General features: G+C 53.3%; 1 protein-coding gene across 1 annotated transcript; it reads right to left on the bottom strand.

The window, feature by feature from the left end:
* TRIB1 (tribbles pseudokinase 1) lies at window positions 1–8,326 on the bottom strand. The gene is made up of 3 exons (XM_054590483.1): window positions 7,132–8,326; window positions 4,756–5,048; window positions 1–2,401 (listed from the first exon to the last, which is right to left on the bottom strand). The coding sequence occupies exons 1-3, from the start codon at window positions 7,489–7,491 to the stop codon at window positions 1,936–1,938; spliced, it is 1,119 nt and encodes a 372-aa protein (XP_054446458.1). The 5' UTR covers window positions 7,492–8,326; the 3' UTR covers window positions 1–1,935.
* Between the last annotated feature and the right edge of the window lie 5,188 nt (window positions 8,327–13,514).

Raw genomic sequence — 13,514 nt, 5'->3', positions numbered from 1 at the left:
AAACTCACCGCGCCTATTTACGAAACCGGATTTATTAAAATTTCTCTACAAGTCAAAAACAGCCATCTCACTGTCCACATATATACACATGTACAGGAAGGATCTAGTGTTTCTAGCTGTCCCGGCAGGAGCCCCAGCCAGCCCGGCCGGACTCCTTGGCCGGGTAACGTATCACAGATACAACAGTCGAGCAACCACGAGAGCGTTAGTGCGACAGAGGCCTCTGTCCTCCCTCTCCTCCAAGTCCCATGATTCTTTCAAGGTAATATTGCCCATAATCATTCACATTTCACGTGGTTTGAGACACGCAGGTTATTCAGACAGACACAGACAACAAAACAAACCTCAAAGCCAAAATAACAAAACATATCGAACGTATGTATAAAAGGTAAAATATATGTACAAAGTACACAGTACATGAGGTATACACGGCATTCTTAACAATTCATGTTAGTAGTTTGCCTAGGCGTAGCCCTTAAGGATGACTGCCCGTTTTTGTGCCATTTCTCAAAATACAGTATGTTTGATGTACCCGTTTCACCACCTAATTTCAGTCCTGTCCAGGACATGGACCGGTATTTCATCTGCACTTGTTTTTTAATGCAATTTGCAATTTCTCTGTTAAGCTCTCTCTTCTGGAGGGAGCAGTTCCCGGTCTCTGGAAGCATTCAAACAGAGGCTGGGTTCCCAGCTGGAAAAGGTGAAGGGGAAGATTTCTGCACTGGGAGGTGGCAGGAAGAGAAGTTGGACTAGATGACTTTTAAAGTCCCTACTGACTTTAAAGGTTGGGGATTTGCGATTTCCTCCAGCTGCTGACTATATAGATGTATTCATAAACCACACCACATTTGAAATATTGACAACCCATCATGCAAAACTGCAGACACACACACGCAACACCGAGGGCAGACCAGATCCGTGGCAGAGTTAAAGTATAGTTCTGGAACCTGGTCTGAGAACCATCCAAAATTCACTTTCTCTGAAGTTTAACATTTGCTCTTGGGAGAGGGGAGTGGAGAGACTCCGTATCTTTCTCCTCTTAGACAAGAACACTCCACCCTGAGATGGTCTTGGGAAAAAAAGTAATGTTAACATATTTGAGAAGAACCAAAAAAGCTAACAGTCTCCAAGTGCTCCGATTACTTTCAAAAATCTGCAGTCTCTGTCTGAGCTCAGAGTTCTGAAATAGCCAGGAGTTCCAATCGTTTGTGACACTTTTCTACTGTTAGCTGGTAAGTGCTTTTAGAGCGAAGGGGAGAGATGTTTCAAGGTCTGGGAGAAGGCATTAGTGCAAATGAGGTCTTGGCAGGAAACAGAGGAGAGGATCTGGGTTCACGGTGCAGGCAGGCTTCTATGTTCCTAACACAATCTGCCCCCAAAGGGGGACAGAGTCATGGCTAAAAGTGTGTGAAGAAGGGGTGAGTGCTAAACCAAACCAAAAATAATAATAATAAAGAACTCTCCAATTAGAGAAGCTAGGGGAGCGCAAGTCTAGCTATCGAGGACAAGTTCAAAGATGGCAGGTTTATTGGCCTGAATTATTTGTCACCCTGTTAAAATAGGTTATTGCTCCAAATGCCATTGAGCGATTCACTTCCTCTCCCTTTAGAATGTTCATGTCACTTGACCACATGCTGTAGGGCATCCATACTCTTGGCCACCTATAAAGGATGCGGACCACCCGCATCCGACAAAGGGTCGTTGGCGAGGGCTCGTTAAGAAGGGAAACAGCTTTGCAGGGCAGCCAATCAGAGTGCACGCTGCTCACACCAATACAGTCACTCATCACAGCCAGTCAGGGGGCGCCCTGTTGAGTTCAGCAGCTACAGCCTTTACGCCATCACATATCTGGTTGGCACCACGTTGAAAGGCCTGTCCATCTTTGGAAAGGAAATGCCATGTGTGAGAATTATGAGGTTTCTGAGGTTTCTGGGATTAGCAGAAGAAGGAACTAACGTCACTGTCCTCCTGGTACTCTGGGACAATCTGGTCTGAAGTTCCCATTTCTGAGTCGACGTACCCAGGTTCCAAGACGGACTCAAACCAGGGATGGAGTAAGATCTCAGGAGCAGTGAGTCTCTCAGAAGGCTCCCGCCTCAGGAGGCTGCGAATGAGGCACCTGGCTTTGGGGGAAATGTGGTCGGGAATGCAGAACTGTCCACGGCGGATTTTGGAGAAAAGGGCACTGGGGTCTGAGTCATGGAAGGGGTATCGTCCCACCAAAAGGGTATAGAGCATCACCCCAAGGCTCCAAACATCCGCCGCCTTTCCAGAGTAGGTCCCAGTGGTGTTCAGAATCTCGGGGCTCACGTAGGCTGGGCAGCCGTGTTTGTCTGACAGAGCATCGTCTTCCCCCTTGATTATGTGCGTATCTTCCAGACTTTCCAGTCTGAGCTGGGTTCTGCAGGAGAGGGAAAAAGCCGTTACTTCCAGATCAGCTGCTAGGAAATACAAAGCCTTCTCAATAACAGTGCCCACAGGCGCTCACGGCCTAGGGTCTAGGAAATGCCATTTACCCCATCCCGCAGGGAACAGTGCCCTGCAACTGCCAGATTCAGGATTTCACAGACCAGTACAAACCACAATAAACATTTGCAAAGTACGGAGAGAGCACCTGGGATGGAGCGTATGATGCAAAGCCCCAAGCGCTATTCATTATGCTAGAGCTAAGAAGAAATCTCCTAACAGGGCTTGCACAACTTACAAAGTGCACATTGCCAAAGTTGGGGCTGGTCTCCGGGGAATGCTGACCTCTTCTACAAAAGCTATCAGAAAAGAGCAGTATATTCCATTCTTTAGGGATGGCCCACACATCCTACAAGCCGCCAACCTTATCACACCACCGGCAGCCAGGGCTAGAGGACCCATGCTTTGCGTTACAGGAGACGGAACCGAAGTCACTATTACGCACAGGTTGTCAACACTCCTCCTTACATTGATATACACACACAGAGGGAACTCCATCTACCTGGGCCCACACCGTGATCGCTGTGATGGGCAAAGTGCAGGGAAGTTCCATTGCATTTATTGAGGTGCTTAATTGCAAAAAACACTTAGCCCGGACAGAGAGGTTATATAGGCAAACAAAAGCAGCTGGTGGATTGGAAAGATGTAGGGGTCTTAACACATTTACATGCATGAAGCATCAACATCTGAGCACACACACCCTACATGGGGCATCTATTCAGGTAACAGCTGAAGTCTGTTATGAAGTTGCAGGGGCCCCCTTCTCCAGATCCAGCCACCCAGGTCTCTTGGACCCACGTGGGAAACCTCTGCTCTCTGGTGGCAGCCTGAGCTCCTCTCTGCTTCTCAGAAATCGCCCTGTTTCAGTAAGTCACTTGCGAAGTTAAATGCAAACATTTGGTACTGGCTAATGGGTCAATTCCTTTTCCTCTCAAAGGTCTGGTTGTGTTTTTTTTTTTAATCTTCCTGCCTTCCTGTTCCCTGGAGTGTAGTATGCATGTGCTAACTTCGGTATGTCCTCAGCCTGACCTCCTGTCGTTATGTAAAATACCCATTGGTTCTGTAAACGGAAAATATGACTCAACCCACACTGTCTGCCCCTGATTGGCTGCTGTAGCAGTAAAACCCTGCACCTGTGCTGGTTACACGCTAGCGTCAGCCTGCCATTGCTTAACCCTCGGGTTGCCAAACTTCATGCGCATGACATTTGCCTGTGCAATGCAGATTTCAAAAGCTAGTAAGGAGGTGTGAAAGGCATGTTTCAGAAAATACATCACCATATCAGAGGAGCATGTGCCAGGAATTAGAAACTTCTGCATTGCAAACACTTTGCTTTTCTTTGCTAATCAGTATGTTCCAATAATTATTGCAAGGTCAGGTGCAAAGCCATGCTTTCTGGTAACTCAACCTGGTATTTTTTTCATAGCATTTGGCGTTAAGGGTGAAATGGACAGGTAGGGGCAGCCTTGCATGAACAGCTACAACCAAGTAACTCATAGCGGCCTCTGCAAGGCTACAATAATGCTGTTTTTAACCCACAAGGGACGTGGCCCACCCCTTGAAATCAGGTAAGGTTTATCTCCTGCGGCTCCTTGAGTTCCCTTGTCTGAAACCTCAATTCTGAATCTTAAGGTCTCGTTATTCTCTTATCAAGCTCATCTTGTCCTTTATGAGGTAAGCTGCGATCTATATTTAGCAACCGATTCCAGCCAACTTCCATTTATTAAGCAGTGTGTCTATTTCTCTAAATACATAGCCAAATAAGTTGTCCAAACAGTCACCGGAGAATATGAAGGAAATATTAGGGGCCAAGCCTGAGACAAAACAGGAATATGGTGTAGAGTAGGGCAGAGTTCTGCAAAGAGAGCTCTGTTATACCTTCTAGGTGGAGGGGAAAAAAAAAAAAAAACCCCACTCGGTGAAAACAAGGATTTGAACACTTCCTCTAGGAGTCAAGGTTGTGAAGGGCAGGTTGACATTTGCACCCCAGAACAACTGACCTTTCTGAAAACAATGGAGAATAAACCTGATCCTGGGGTGGAAGTGGGGAGGGCTTCCTGTCATCACATGACATCCTACAAAAGCACCAAGATGTCCCCAAGCCACATCCACAGGCGTGCAGAATAAGCCAACGTTGGCCACGGCTCCTCAGGAGAGGACTTTTAAAAACTAACTGGGACAACCGAGCCTTTGGCGTGGTTTTTAACCACAACACTGTACCTAGCTGCTCGACCTACACCTTGGTTTTGGGCCCAAAAGGCCACAGGAGGGGCTGTGGAGGCAGCTCACCTCTCCTCCGTGGAGAAGACGAACTTCCTAAGCTTCAGGTCCCCCAGCACGATGGCTGACTGGTGACAGTGGGCAACGGCAGAGACAATCTGCTTGAAGAGCCGGGAAGCCTCCTCTTCCCGCAGCCTCTTCCGGCTTCGCACGTAGGAGTGCATGTCCCCAAAGTCCTTCTCAAAGAAGACATAGGCCTTGGTTTCCCCAAGGATCACCTCCACGATGCCGGTGATGTTTCTGTGTGAGGGCAGCTGGATGTAAGGCCTGATTTTGTCCTGGTAGTGTTTAATGGGAAACACCTGCAGAGAGAAGGCGACCCACTTAGGAGGCAAGAAGAGCAGAGGCCACTTCCAAAACCCCAGGCTGGGCTGCAGTTCTCAATCTTTGGCCTTTGGGGGACCACAGGGTCCGTTCATTCACCCCCTTATCTCTGCTGCCCTACCTTAGGCAACCCAGGCTGCCTGCCCCTAACACCCCAAACCAGGAGCATCCAGGGCTCTGGGCCAGCAGATACCCAACAGGTTACCATATGGAAGGGGCGAAAGAACTGCCTTCTATATACGCTCTGGCCTTCCATGATGCCATCAGCTCCAGAGAGCTAAGCCCCCCAGTCCCCACCTTCTGTGGCCCTTCCTTGTTGGCAGGTGATGCTGCACCAGGTGGTGGAGAGCAGCCCCCACCCACCCCACCAGATCTCCAGGAGCTGAAAAGCAGGCCCTGGGAAGGCATGGCCTCCTGCAGACCCGAAGCGCTCAGCCCAGGGGAGGCTGTGGCGACTGCAGCCTCCGAGTGGAAGCAAGGACGGGAGAACTGGCAGCTCTGCTATTAGTCAGAAGGAATTGATGACTCGGAGAGGAGACTGTGACTACGCAGCCTTAAGCAACCTGCTGGCAGTCTGGCTCCGGCGCAAGCGGCCTTGCGTGAAAATTCTCCCAGGCGGGATATGGGACCCTCTCCATAGCTTTTTTCATTTGATTTCATCTCCCCCCACCCCCACCCCCCGACTCCCACTTCCACCTTCACCTAGGAAATGGGTAGTATCTCCTCCAAAAAGCTGCCTGGTCTCTTTAAGAGCCTTTTGTTTGGCCTGGTTACTCATATCCTAGGACTCAACTGGAAACGGTGACACACGGGCTGTCACCATCTGGATTCAGCTATTATCTGTTCAGAGGAACTGGAAGGGGTTGCACAATGGCCAGACCCACCCCAACCTCTGAGGTCTGGCTGCTCCGGCCCCGGCTAGAGAAACCTCTCTGCTGCCCCCCTCCCACTCCACGCACCTATCCCCGCACACACAGACTCTCCCCAAAACAGCTCTTGGCCCCCCAGCCACCGAGAGGAAAAGACGTTTCCCCCCTTTCCACTGGGCTTGATCCTGAAATTTCCTTCAGGTCGGACGCTAGGTGGCAGCAGCAAGCCCAGGGAGGTGGGGAAGGGGGGTCAGGTGAGTCGCGGAAACCCAAGAGCGACTTTCACAGGGGTGACCCCATCCTTCGGGTGAAAAGGAGAAGCCCTGCGAGCTCGCAGGGACGCCTGCGATGGGGGTGCGAGCTTCGCAAAGGGTGGGCTGGGGGAACGGTCTGCGGCTGCGGGCGCTGCGGGAGCACGCGGAGGATCCGGTTCCTAGGAGTTGTATCTCCTGTAAGGAATCCCTTATGTTCAGAAGGGAAAAAAAAAAAAAATCGCTGGCCGGAAACAAAGACAGGACTGGAAGTGAGGAATCCTAGCCGGTGTGGGTTTTCCAACATTTCTACTCCGGGCAAATCCCGCCCCCCAACACCCCGCTGGAAGGGCCCCTTCAGGCTTCTCTCTTTAGGGGGAACGGGGTTTCTCCTCCCAGCGCGGGCTCGAGCTGGAATCTCCAAGCCCCGAGCCCGACACGGATAGCTGAGCCCGGATGCCCTGAAACCCGGGCACGGGAGCTGCCGGCTGCTCGAAGCTCCAAGGAGGCCCCCACTGCAGGGCGTCCTTCCAGGACAAGCAGCGGGGGGAGCGAGGAGAATGAGAGCAGGGGAATGGCATGGCCCAGGAATCCATTTCAATTCCATAACTTATATGGAACGCCACGCACTGCACTAGGCGCTAACAAAATACTGGAGAGGGAGAGAGAGAGAGAGAGCAATTGAACACTGCACTTCCTCTGGACTGCCGACCCCCCCCCCCATTATATCAGTCCACGGGGAACCCCTCAATCCCCTCAAAGGGAGAACCTAATCAAACGCTGCCTCACCCGGCTCAAGTCACTTACCCACCTTGCCCCAAACTCAAGCGCTGGTACCAGGCACCTTCGACCTACTGGGCGCTGGCGGGTGAGACCCCAAACACCATTGCCTGCCACCGCGTCCCCCCCTAACCCCCGCCCTCCAGCTCCCGGGCTCCTACCTTGCAGCGCAGCTCGCGGCCCGTGTGGATGCACAGCGCCCGGGACACATGCTCGCGCTCGGCCAGGGGCAGCAGAAGGTAGTCGGCGATACGGCTGGGCCCCGGCGAGCTCCCGGAGCTGTCGCCAGAACCCGGCGCGGCGGGAGGAGGCTGAGGACTGCAGGGAGAGCCAGGGGGGCTGAGGTAGTCCGGTGGGTTGGAGCACTCAGAGAGGCGCGGGCACTTGGCCGCCACGGCCGCGGGGTCGTCCGCGTCCAGCAGGCGTTTGGCCGGAGCGCCCCGGGAGGCCGGGAGCAGCAAGGTCGGGCCGCGGGGCTGCGAGGCGCCGCTCATGGCAGAGCGCACGGGACCGACCCGCATCCCGTCCCGGGACGGGATGGTCCCGGCTTTGTACGTCCCCGGATCTGCGCGGGAGGTGCTGCGGGCTCGGCGCGGGCGCCGCGGCTCACTCCAGCCCACAAGAAGGAGTTTGCAGACAGAGCTGGGCTCGGCCCCCACAGGGGGCAAAGCAGGAGCCGCTCCTGGGCGCTCTGGTGGCACACGGGAACCACGCTGGCCGCGGGTCGGGGGGCGGAGGACGGCTCGGGTTCCTTGATTCCCGCAAGCACAAGCTTGGTGCGCCTCGCTGGGAGCGGCCGCCGCTATTGTTGTCAAGGCTGCCGACAGTCTCACAGGCAGAAGCGGCGGCGGCCGGCGTTCCCGAGGTCCCGAGCCGCGAGCACAAAATCCCGCAGGCTCGGCAAAACGCAGATCAAATGCGCTTCCCAAAGCAAGAAGTCCGGAGCGAAAGCCGGAGCAACTTTTCGGTGGCGCTCGGGAACCTACGCGCTCCGGAGCTCCCGGCGTGTGTGTGACCGAACGAGACGCGCTCGGAGAGAGTGACTGAGTGTGAGTGAGTGTGTGCGCCGCACCGATCCCGGCACTCCTCCTTCTCCTTTTCCTCCACCTCCTCCGCCTCCCGGTGACTCACGCTGTATACACACACACTCACAGGCCAGGCTGTGTAAACAGTTGGGAAGCCGGGTTGTGCAATGAGGTGGCTACGACGACTCGGGCCTTGCCGCCAGCGAGCAATCACCGGAGCGGAGGGGGAGGCTGGGGGGGGAGCAGAGGTGGAGCTGGGTCCGCGAGGGTGCTAAGGATGGCCCGAGCGCTGGGGATGCTCTGGGTAGCGCGCGCTCTGGCGCAGGTGGTGCGTCCGGAGCCGCCTTGGGCGCGCGCACACGCCCCCGGGGCTGGGCTGGGCAGGAGGCGGCGCGCGCACTCTGGCTGGCCCAGAGCTCAGCTACACAATCGGGAGGAGGGGGCGGAGGAAAAGTTCCCGTGACGTCAGGGTCCCCGGGAAGTGGGCGGGCGGAGAGGGGCGGGGCCGAGGGGGGCGAAGCGACTGCGGATTGGTGCGCGCTCCCCATTCACACTTAGCACAATGGTCTGCGGGCGCGCGCACCACGGTTCTCTGCATCCGCAGCTAGCTGCTGCTCCGCCGTTAAGCCTTTCGCCCCGGGGATCCCCCACCGGCCTGCGCCTAGGAACCAACGGTTGGAACCGTGGGCGCCGCCGAGGCCCGAGTGCACCAAGAGGAAGGGAGGATAGGCGAGGTGATGAATTCCAGAACCAGTCATTCACCCCCGCGCGGTAGTTCCGGGGAAGACCTGTGCGTGGTAGTGGATGTGGCTTTTTTTTTTCTTTTCCTGCCCCCTCCCAGTTCTAATCCCCAGCGTCTGTTCGCTTCCACAAATAGAACCTTCTGTTGGATGAAATAAAAGCAAACACTGGGCCTTCTGCGCTGCCTCCACCTCCACGCCCCTCCCGCGCCTGCCGCCTGCCCGGATTGCACGGAAATAGCTTCTCCAGGCTCCCTGGCCGCCCCTTCGCGGTGACTCGCAGAAAGAGCTTCCTGAGCCGCGGCCGGTGGGAAACAAAGGATGTGGGGAGCGGGCGGAAGGGGCCCACGTGGCCGCCGCCGGATTCCAACCCCCTCCCCAGCCAACACTGCAGGGTTTGGGGCGTGGGCGCGTAGGGGTGTGGAAGTCATTTTGGCCACAGGCAATGATGCTGGCTACACAGGGGCAACCCTGCCATGTCGTATGCGTGCATTCCTGCAATGGGATTTGGGTGAACACGAAATATGTGCCAGACCCACAAAGCTCCGTGAAAAAAAAAAAAAAGAACTTAAGATCTTGTTTTCTTTCATGATAGAACCAGGTCATTTTGGGAGTCCTTGGACACCCAACATAGAAAACTTACCAGAGAGTCCCTGCGTTTTCGCTAAACCCAGTTCTAGATCCAAGGATAAGTCCTTTTCCATATTGTCACCATTCATTCAATAAACACTGATGAAGCATCTGCTAAGGGCGAGACGCTGGGATTAAGAGATAAAAATTAAAATAATGCAATTAGCTAAGATTAATTGAGGTCCATAATGTTTTAGGCACTTTTCACGTATTACTTAATTTCAATGTTACAACCACGCTGTGGGGTTATTTTTTGCCCCGTTTCGCAGAAGGAGAAGCCTGCAAGGATTAATTTACTCAGCTGTGGTCAGATCACCAGTCAGTGGTGGTGCCTGCTGGTGGGGACTCAGAGGAGAGATTACAGTTTGTGAGGAGACAGAGGAGTTAGGGAGGGCTGCCTCTAGAAAGCATTTGACCTGGGGGATGCGCGGAGGGTGAGATTGTTGTTGGGGGGGGGGGGGGGGCCGGGGGGGATATGAATGGAGGGTAGCCAGCCCAGCTAGAGATGTGGGCAAGGGCAGGCTGACTCAAAGAGGTCAGGGTGGCTGCAAGGGACACAGGGAGCTGAGCCTGCAGAGGTCCTTTGGGAAAATGTCAAAGGCCCCAAAGCGGTGCTGGGAGGTTGCACTCAGACCTCAGGCCAGTGGAGAGCCCACCTGAGGTTTTCGGTCTGTCGAGTTTATTTTGTGCCAGTCTTGAGGACCCCTGGACCTCAAGCCTCACACCGGCACCTGGACGCCAAACTCAGCATGGCTGGGCAGCACCTGCCTCCACGGGGTGCACCCCCTTCACTGCCGCTTCTGAGACAGAGGGATCACCACTACAGACGCCAGCATCAGTCCCTGACGATCATTTCCCCAGGAATCTGCCTTTTTCCCACCTTAGACCTGTTTGCTGTCAGAACCACCCCCTGCCTTCACCTGCTCAGCTCCCTGGAGCTGCCCCTTGTAAACTGTTCCTCATGTTTTCTTACCCACTGGCTTCCAGCCCAGTTTGCCCAGTGGGAGACCCTGGAGGGAGATGGGAGTGGGGAGGAAGAGAGGGTAGTGGCTACTTCTCCCTTCCTCTCCCGGCCTGGGGCACTGGCTGCACCTCCTCTGTGGCCCAGCCCCCTACACAGCCCCTTTGTATGGCTGTTGCCATGCCCTGCGAGATCCCCCTCCAAGACTGAAGGGTTCGGTCCCCCCCGCCCCGCTGAGGCAGTGCCTTTGGGGAGACATTTTGGAAAAGTGCCTAGACTGAGAAAAGCCACCACTGCCTTCCCAGGAGGTCTGCCTCCAATGACCAACGACTGCGGGATGATAAGGCCCGGCCTCCTTGCCCCGGCGTGGGCTGACTCGGAAGGGTGGGTGTCCCAGCTTCAGACCGCTCACACAGGGTGGTCTGAGATCACCTCCAGCCCGGCCTTTCTCTGCCCAATCCTGTTCCTTCCTTTCCCAGAACATTTCCTAATCACCCTCCTGTTTGCTAACCTTTATCTCTGCGTCAGCTTCCTGGGGGACCCAACCATGACATCCCTTCCCTCTTCATGGCCCTGGCTCACTCTGGCTCCTGGAACCAAGCAGCACCACGTTTGTCCCCCAGCCCTAGGGTGGCAGTGGCTTCCTGATGTTGTTAACTTCTGGACTGTCTCCCTGGACCATGTTTTGTTCTATTTTGTTTCTGCTCTTCCGATACCTTTGTACCGAGTTCCCGGCATTAAATGCTTCCCTTTGAACTTCCTGGCCTAGGTTCCGTTTTCCTGACTGATACAAACCTGTCCCTTTCCCATGTCCGTCCACGCCCCTCCACGCTTAGTGTAGGACCTTCTGGATGTCTGCAATAAGCTCCTAACTGGGTCACTCTTTCATGCCTTCAGCATGCCGCGGGCACATCATCTGCCCGTGCCTCTACTGGATGCTGGAGATATAACAGCCCACACAACAAAATATGCCCCTTACCTCCTCAGCCCGTTCCCCACACAGCTGTCAGGGCACTTTTTCTGAAATCTGAACTTGATGTCATCAGGCCCGGGACTCAAACCTTTCAAGGGACCTTCCCATAAGACCCAACTGCTACAGCGTGGAAATGTAGGGCCTCTTTCCTGATTTCACTTCCCTTCCCAGCCTTGCTTTTCTTCTCACCTCCGCCCCGCCCATGCCAGCTCCTAACACGGCCCTAAACACTTCATGCCGGTTCACACCTCTGCACCTTTGCCTGTGCTGTTCCCTCCCACTGGAATTCCCTCACCTCGCCCTGCCAATCTAATGAACTGCTGTTCATCCCTCAAAACACCACCCCGATTTCCCCAGCACAGAAGTCGGATTTCAGTGTCCTCCCAGGTGCTGCTGAGTCCTCTTTCTCTCATGGCACTTTCCATTTAACTGTGTTCACAGAGCCAGGGGCTATGGCTCATTCTGTTGTGTATCCCCAGCCCCCGGCCCAGTGTTCATCGCAAAGGAAGGGCTTAGTAAGTGTCAGCCAAATAAATGTGCTCAGGGCAGAGGGTCACCGCAGGGGGGCCTGAGATGGAGAGGAGAGGAAGCACAGGCGTTCGGGTAGAGGAGGAGGGGGTACTGGACAGCAGGGCACAGATTTCAGAGTTGAAGATCCAGATCTGGAAGGTAATAGGATGTGAGTTGTTAGGGAAAGATGGGGCTTAAGCTTTGGGGGCTTCCCGCCTGGATGTCTGGGAGGATGGATGGGTGCTCCTAGGCAGGGCCTGAGCTCGGGTCAGCCAAGGGGACAAGTGAGCTGAAATTGTCTTGATGTCATTGCAGGGACTTTCTCTGCTGGCAAACTCTGGACTGAACGTCCATCAAACTTTTCGGATACTGATTTGAAGAAATCAATGGCTCTTATGGGCCTTAGTCATCTTGTATCTTCTTCAATAAAGGTCTCTATCTTTCATATCATATGGCTGGACACCCTCTGGACAGACCTGTGAAATGGGCATGATAAAGTCCTGATTTTCCTCCCCTCTGAGGCTCTAATGAAAGCAAATAGGTACAGAGACGTGAAAATTATTTTTGAGTTCTCTATACAGTTATACAAATGTGATCATCAGATAGGGGTAGGCCTTGATTTTGAACTATGTTCATTTAGTCAACAAATATTCACGATGGGCTTACCATATGCCGAACTGAAGAAGACCTTAACTATGAAAATCTAAGTTGGCAAATACAAATGTATAAGTAAGTAGGATGTTAATTAGGAAGTACTTCTTCCCTTGTTAAAAGGATTAAAAGGGTTCTTTGCTCTATAAAGGGGTCTACCACACAATGCCATTAGCAAGCTCCTTTGGTGCGTTTTTGATGTGGCTTGCTAGGAAGCAAGAATCATGGCTGATCGTGCATGTGTATGTGTACGTGCGTGTCCTCTGCAGCCTCAGCATAATGCTGAGCTCATACCTGATGCTCGATACATGTTGAACTGGGGAAAACATTGCTTTATCTCCAACTTTTCAGGAAATTACATATTGCATAACATGGGGAAACCTGTATCGATTTTTCTGGATAAGGTTGGGCTACGGATGAGCTCGGGCTTGATTCATTTTCATTCACGCCCAGGTAGGTGCTCTGGTGGCATCATCAGGAAAGTTCCATGTGTTTTCCACTGCAAAATGCTGGGAAATTCTCAACCAGGGAGCGACAACCAGGGCTCCCAGCTTTTGCCTCCCTCCTTCACGGTCCAGGAGGCTTCCGAGCCACACGCAATGTGCCTTGTGCTCCCTGACCCTAAATTTTAAAACAACGAGCAAACACCACAAAAGAATTGGGACATATCTAAGAAGGACAATATCAGTGTTTAAGACAAGGATCCACAAACTGGGGAAGAAATGAAAATTTACTAAGTTCCTTCCATGTGCTAGACCCTGGCCTATTCTCTTGTTTAGTGTTCAAAATAACTCACAAAATAGTTATCACCCTCCTTTTACAATTCACCAAAAGGCAGAGAGGTTGATTAGCTTGTCTAAGATCATGCAGCTGGAAGTGGCCAAGTTAAAACTGGAACCCTGGTCACACTGACCCCAGACCCTCCTCTATCTACATCCAACCTGCCAATGAAGAGAAATTCTATTGCAACATCTCTCTTACTTTACAGGAAGATGTAAAGTAGGAGAAGGCTTCACCTCGCCCTGCCAATCTGATGAACTGCTGTTCGTTAAGG

The sequence above is a fragment of the Pteronotus mesoamericanus genome, unplaced genomic scaffold (assembly GCF_021234165.1).
Source record: "Pteronotus mesoamericanus isolate MK-2021 breed Mesoamerican mustached bat unplaced genomic scaffold, CSHL_Meso_final scaffold_174, whole genome shotgun sequence".
Taxonomy (NCBI): Eukaryota; Metazoa; Chordata; class Mammalia; order Chiroptera; family Mormoopidae; genus Pteronotus; species Pteronotus mesoamericanus.
This window is presented reverse-complemented; position numbering and strand designations above follow the sequence as displayed.